This window comes from Triticum dicoccoides, chromosome 7B (genome assembly GCF_002162155.2).
Source record: "Triticum dicoccoides isolate Atlit2015 ecotype Zavitan chromosome 7B, WEW_v2.0, whole genome shotgun sequence".
Classification (NCBI taxonomy): domain Eukaryota; kingdom Viridiplantae; phylum Streptophyta; class Magnoliopsida; order Poales; family Poaceae; genus Triticum; species Triticum dicoccoides.
Window position 1 is genome coordinate 184,280,151 of NC_041393.1, and position 6,237 is coordinate 184,286,387.

The window sequence follows — 6,237 nt, forward strand, 5'->3', positions numbered from 1 at the left end:
ACCTCAGTTTCGCTAGAAAGATAAGTCTCTCCCCATCCACCTGTACTTAGCTGCTTTGACAACAGAAAGTCGCATGCTTTCCTTATGGAGGAACTATTTTCATAAATTTTTCCAGAAGCAATTAATCCTTTTACAGCAAATAATGTTCCATAAGTGAAACATACACCCCAACTGCCAACCCTGTCAGATTAAAAATAATCCAGCTATTAACTGCCAATATTAGAAGTTCAAATATTTAACACCAACAAACAAATTTATTTTAGATACCATGAGCCATCCTTCCGTTGACTATTTTCAATGAACTTGGAAGCATTTTTTATGCATTTTCCTATCTCTTCTTCGCGGTACCCCGGGTAAAGCTCTCTAAACATAATAAAGGCCTGAAGCACCGATGATGTGCATTCAACGGACCTATCAATTGGGGTGAATTAGCACTCCAAGTATATGAAGGAAAAGGAATCAACAATATTTTCTGCAAGAAAGAAAGATGTTTCTTCCTTACGGATAATCGACAATAATATTCAGAAAAGACTCGGAAGGGTTGAGAACCTATTGCAAACAAAATCCACGTTAGTGTAAGGTCAGGTAAATCATGTTAAGAAACAATATCATTTGGACATTCAGAATAGATATACAATACATGAGACACGACAAATAACCAGGAGCAGAGAACTAAAAGTACCAGCAAAATGAATGCTGTAAGTTAAAATCTTGTTGATTAGATTATTGTTTGCATCTGCTGTACTTTAATTTTTATATTCATGTGCCCATAGGATACCTGCTGCATAAATCAGACCCATTCTTGTTTCAGTCATCTATAAGTACTCAATCGTTTATGATTTTACTGATAGTGGTCATTTCGGATGATAAGAAGTACTACTGAGAATGGGCTGATTCCCAATTGAGGCCTGGTGTAATATACTCCCTCCAGTCCTTTTTAGTTTGCATGTAAGTTTTGTGTGAAGTCAAAGTATCTCTAGTTTGACCAAACTTATAGAAAAACGTATCAATACTCACAATACCAAATCAATATCATTATTATAGAATGTAGTTTCAGATTATATATATTTGATATTAGATGTTGACATTTTTTAACATAAATTTAGTCAAACTTTACAAAGTTTGACTTGACACAAATCTTATATACAGAGTAAAAAGGACCGGAGGGAGTACCGTATTGCCTATTTAGGCTAGTTTAGATTTGAATTGAAAACAACAATTCTGGCCGAGAACTAGTTAAATTTGAATGCCCAGTCTGATTTTGCAAGCTGGAATTGCTTGTCTTGACTGTAAGATTATTATGTGTACACAATGGTTTTTAACCTGATCACATGTAACTGAAACAGAGCATCCCTGAGTTCCTACACTTGGTTTTCCATATAACAGAGGTAAAACTGTGCAATACTCACCTCTAACAAAGATGTAGTTCTCTTGCACTCATATGTAGAAAAGGTACTGTCTTTGTTCTTCAAAGGAGAAAAAAATAGGATCAGTAACCATTGATGTGTGCTACGTTAAATGCTTTTGAGAGAACACATAAAGCATCGATAAGCATAAATTTTAGTAAAGATAAAAATGTAGAGGATTTGTTGTAAGACAGCAAATAAACTTATAACTCATACATAAGCAGAAAACTACAGAGATTTCAGTAAAGAATAATAATTTAAAGGATTGATTATGATACATCTCACAATATCCTTTACCAGTTATTCATCATCGAAACTTGAGTGCTGGATGTGCATAAATTTAGGAGAGAAGAAAGTAGAGAATTTTTTTGTAGCTAATACTGGTTAGCACCATAGGCGCCTTCAATTTTAGAAACAATTCGTACGAAACGGAGGCAAAAGATTTGCCTCATTCATTAATTAAGCAGAAGAGAGTTGCCCGGTTAATAAACGGAAAACCGGGCAAAAACCGTCACAAACCGCTGAGCGGCACTCACTAAAACACCACACACACCTCACATAGAGGGTCTCGTCAACATCACACACCGGTGTCATCATCATCACTTCTCCCCAACAGGCATCATCGCCCTCCCTAATCTCCGAGCAAGCGACTCCGACTTCTCCGAAGACAAATGTCGACCCAACCCACATAGTAGAGGCCGTGTGGATAAATAAGAAGGCCCGCGCCAAACTCAGCCCCTCTCGCCGAGGACAATGCAGCTCCGACTCTGAAAGATAGCTTCAAAGGAGAACTATGCAAGGCTGGCGCCGCACAAGACCACCGAACAGACCACCTACTGCATGTCATCGTCGCCACAGGGGCTCACCGCCGCAGCTCCGACTTCACCGCAACAAAACAACCCGAGGTAATCCCACGTACACGCCGGAGAAGAGCCGACTACCGCAACCATTGCCATGTCTCCGACATCGCACACATCCATCATTGTTGCCACAGAAGCCTCGACGCCAACACCGCCATCTTCCAACGGTCCCGCTTGCTGATGCCTGACTCCAAAGACAAAGCCCTCGAGAGGGGATACGATGCTAGAGCACCGTCATTGTCCGATCACATGGATCTAGGTTTTCCCCCGAAGCTGCGAAGATTGAAGCTGAGAGTACCTCGGCGATGTCAACAAGAAGAAAACGGCGCTCGAAAGCGTCGCCATCGCCGGCTCCGGACAGGCCGGAGACAAGCTTTCGCCCGGGTCAACCTCTCGAGCCCCGCACAGCATGCATCAGCAAGCCCTCCATCGAGCCACCGAGGTCAAACCCGGCCGGATCTGACCACCTTCACGCCAGGCCACTTCACTGGCCACCTCCACCAGCCCTTAGCAGATCCCACGACCACCAGCAGCCACCTCCCACGGATCAGCTTGACGAAGAAGAGTCAGAAGGGGGGACCGCAGCCACCCTCACCATGCGGAGGCCACCGGCGTCCAGCCAACAACTCCAACCGCAAGCCAGATCCGACCCACGGCCGGCAGAAAGCCTCCAGCCGCTACACGATCCACCACGCCCTGCCGAGCACCACGTCGGCCAGAGGAACGAGGAGTACCTCCTGGAGTAGAGAACCGCCGTCGATCAGAGCTGCAGCTCAGATCCAGCCGCGCTGCCGCGCACACCCGCGCCACCACGCGCATCAATGTTGCCCCCTGCCTCCCCTTGCTGCCCGGTCGCCGCTCCTACCGGATCTGCGACGATCGACCTCCATCCTCGCAGCATCTCCCCGAGCAGAGACCAAGCCCGCGCGACCACCTCCACCTCGCAGGGACCGCAGCCACCGCGTCTCGACGCCAGCACCCCACAGCCCGCCGAGATCCACCACGCCACACACTCCGCAGAGGGTTCCCGGCGGCCAGCGCCGCCCACCTCGCCAACCTCCAACCGCATCGCCAGGTGCACATCCGCAGCTACCCCGGAGCACCTCCCGCCGTCCCCTTTGGAGAGCAGCAGGATCCGCCGCCGCCGCGGCAGACGCCGGCGGCAGCGGCGGCAAACACGGGCGAGGATGGGGAGGCCCCTCCGGAGATTCTAGGGGCGCTCCGGTGTCGCCGCGGGGCGACACGGGAGCGAAGACCAAAATGATCAATTTGGGTATGATGCTTACAAACAATTCGTGATGACAACTACAGAACACTAACATTGGAAAGGAAGATACGAGGAATCCATATTGCTGCCCAGTGAGCGGGAGCATTGAAATATATTGCCCACCATTCTCCATCAATTCTAAACTAGTGTAGCTTTTGTCTTGGCATGAAGTCGATAGGATTACTGAAAAAGACTTTCGCCCCGTTTTATATATAAAGCCACACAGCCAAACCGATACAAGGTGATGAGGAGATCCTCTTACAAAGCAAATCAGAGAGAAAAACAATAAAACAGGAGAGACCACACCCTAACTCAAAGCAACCTAGACTACTGACACGGAAGAAGACTCGCCGCCAAAAGGCAAATCGCTAGGCCTCGTTGCGTCGCTCATACCTAGGTGCTGCTGGAGAAGCCCCCTGCCCTTCCGCTTCGGACCGTGGAGCCTGAGCCTGCTTGCGGCCAACGAGGATCGCGAGGGACGCCAAAAAGGGCCCATGTAAAAGATAGGAGGCGACGCAAGGCATCGTCGCTGCCGAGACCGATGAGATGGTCTAGGGTTTTCACCCGGAGCCATGGCGTGCCGCGATGGACCACAACGACACCCCCATGAGGGAAGCGACACCCACGGGCATCACCGCCATCGGTAAGGAAGTACGAGGCTTTCGCCTGAATCTACTCACATGCCCCACCGCGAACCTTGCGGACCGGCCCACTTAGGGGAAGGCATGCCGCCACCAAACAAGGGATCCAAGACACGATCTGAGAGCCACCCCTACCGAGGCACCACCGACACCAGGATCACCACGCGCAACATCCTCCGCTGCCCACACAACCAAAGGCTGCCACCATCACCGCCGCCATGACGCTTGCTGCAAAGCCGACCTGACGGACCGCCATCCGAGGCCGCCGCCCCGGCCTCCTAGACCCACACCTCGACTCTGCCACGCAGCACCAACCCACGAACACCACACTCAACAATGGAAGCACGCAAAGGCCCCTCTTTTCACGTCCCCCGGCACACCGTGGACGAGGGCGCGACCACGCCGGCACCACCACCATCAGTGTGGACGGCCAGCGAACCAGATCGGTAAGAGAGACCAGATCTGGCCGGGAGCACCCTACCCCATCTGCCTCCACCCCGAAGCACAAGCACATGTGGCCATTCCAGTGGTACACCGACCACCGAGCGAGGAAGAGGCGAAAGCCGCGGGCCCCCCTGGCCACGACCACACCTCCCAGGCAGATGGGCCCCGCAGAGCAGGGGTGCCACATCGAGGCGAGCCACTGGAGAGCCCCGACCTCCCACGAAAAAACCAGTCATAGTCCCAGATTCTACTTGACTCAGGGAGGATCAAAGGCGCCGTAGTCCCAGATTCTACTTCGAGTCGAGCTGGTTCGAGGATGCCAGACTCGTTCCTTTAGTGATCAAAAAGTGGAGGGGGGGATCGAAGCGTGGACTGGCAGACAGTGGGGCCCTATCAAACACTGGCAAGCATAGTCCAGTGGGTTGCGATCTTTCCTGCGTGGCTGGGGAGCCAACAAAGGGAGCGATGCGAAACTCCGGAAAGCTGAAATCATGCCTGAAATCGAGGCCTGGATATTCTTGCTAATGCAGATGGCCTTCCGGAGGCATATTATCCATCACTGGCCTACTATATTTATTGTACTTCACATCTTTTTTTTACTTTCTATTTATATGCATGCAGTTGCATGAACTTGAACTGCACATGATACTTAGATATAACTCTGGTTTTTATCGTGTTGTTTTTTCCCAAGAGCACCCTTTTTCCCTGCCTTGATTTCTAAGCTTGACCACACGAAGCTGATAGAAGTGGATTGGATTATCTGTCATTTTGACAGAGTACCTTAAAAAGTTGAGAAAAGTAAATATAAGGACATTCAAATTAAGAGTCATACCATGAAAGAAAGTAAGCAATCCACTGCATCGTCCAACCTTTCTTCTTTTATGCGATCTCCCACAAGATTAGGAGAGATCTTTGACAGCAGCAATAATGCCTAAAGAGGTGAGAGTCAATTAGGAAAATTCCGTTACACAATTTGTGACATACGAACACACCAAAAAGTTAGGACATTTGGGCACTTTGCACCTAGTCAAGTTAATTAAATCAATGTTCGGATACGAATCAACAAATCTGATACTCCCTCCGATCCAAATTAATTGACTGTGGTCTAGTACAAAGTTAGTACTAGACCAGCGTCAATTAATTTGGATCGGAGGGAGTAATACTTTTTTTGTGAACCACATATTAAAGAGTAATACATTTAGTGTGGTTTTCCTACCACAAAAGAACATTTGCCACTTCTCTCTAGATTAAGAGAATATCAGAAGTAAATTGTCTTGACCTGAAGTGCTTCTGCAGTACAATCTGATACAGACCAACCATTATCTGCTGCTGAAAGTGTCCATGAACCTTTCGATCTATGGCGGTAATAAGTTTCACTGTGAGGATGGTTCTCAAGAATCTGCAAGTAAGAAACAGATGTTAAATATACTATGCAAGTATTATTTTATTTACAATGTGTAAGTTTAGGCGATAGAGAATATGAACCTGTGAACTTTTAATGAACTCATGTGCTTTCCGAAGTGTTGGACCAAACTCATTAACGATGTCTGTTGAGCAATAGGCTTGAACAATAATAGCTGTCTCCCAGCTTTGACAACCATCGTAGACCTATTTGTCAA

The 6,237-nt window shown here is 48.1% G+C and overlaps 1 protein-coding gene across 4 annotated transcripts in view; it reads right to left on the reverse strand.

Annotated features, from left to right (window-relative positions):
- Positions 1-6,237, reverse strand: part of LOC119340556 (achilleol B synthase-like) — a 27,350-nt gene that overhangs the window by 3,322 nt on the left and 17,791 nt on the right. For 3 of the 4 annotated variants that reach the window (XR_005164589.1, XM_037612476.1, XM_037612478.1), the window contains exons 9-15: positions 6,104-6,226; positions 5,898-6,017; positions 5,451-5,549; positions 1,410-1,466; positions 503-549; positions 268-411; positions 3-180 (exon numbers count right to left, since the gene is read on the reverse strand). Coding sequence is in view for 3 of the 4 variants with exons in the window: in XM_037612476.1 (XP_037468373.1) it covers positions 3-180; positions 268-411; positions 503-549; positions 1,410-1,466; positions 5,451-5,549; positions 5,898-6,017; positions 6,104-6,226 (768 nt within the window). In the remaining variant the exon portion in view is untranslated. The remainder of the gene's footprint in view (positions 1-2; positions 181-267; positions 412-502; positions 550-1,409; positions 1,467-5,450; positions 5,550-5,897; positions 6,018-6,103; positions 6,227-6,237) is intronic. The other variant, XM_037612477.1, reaches the window with a different exon arrangement.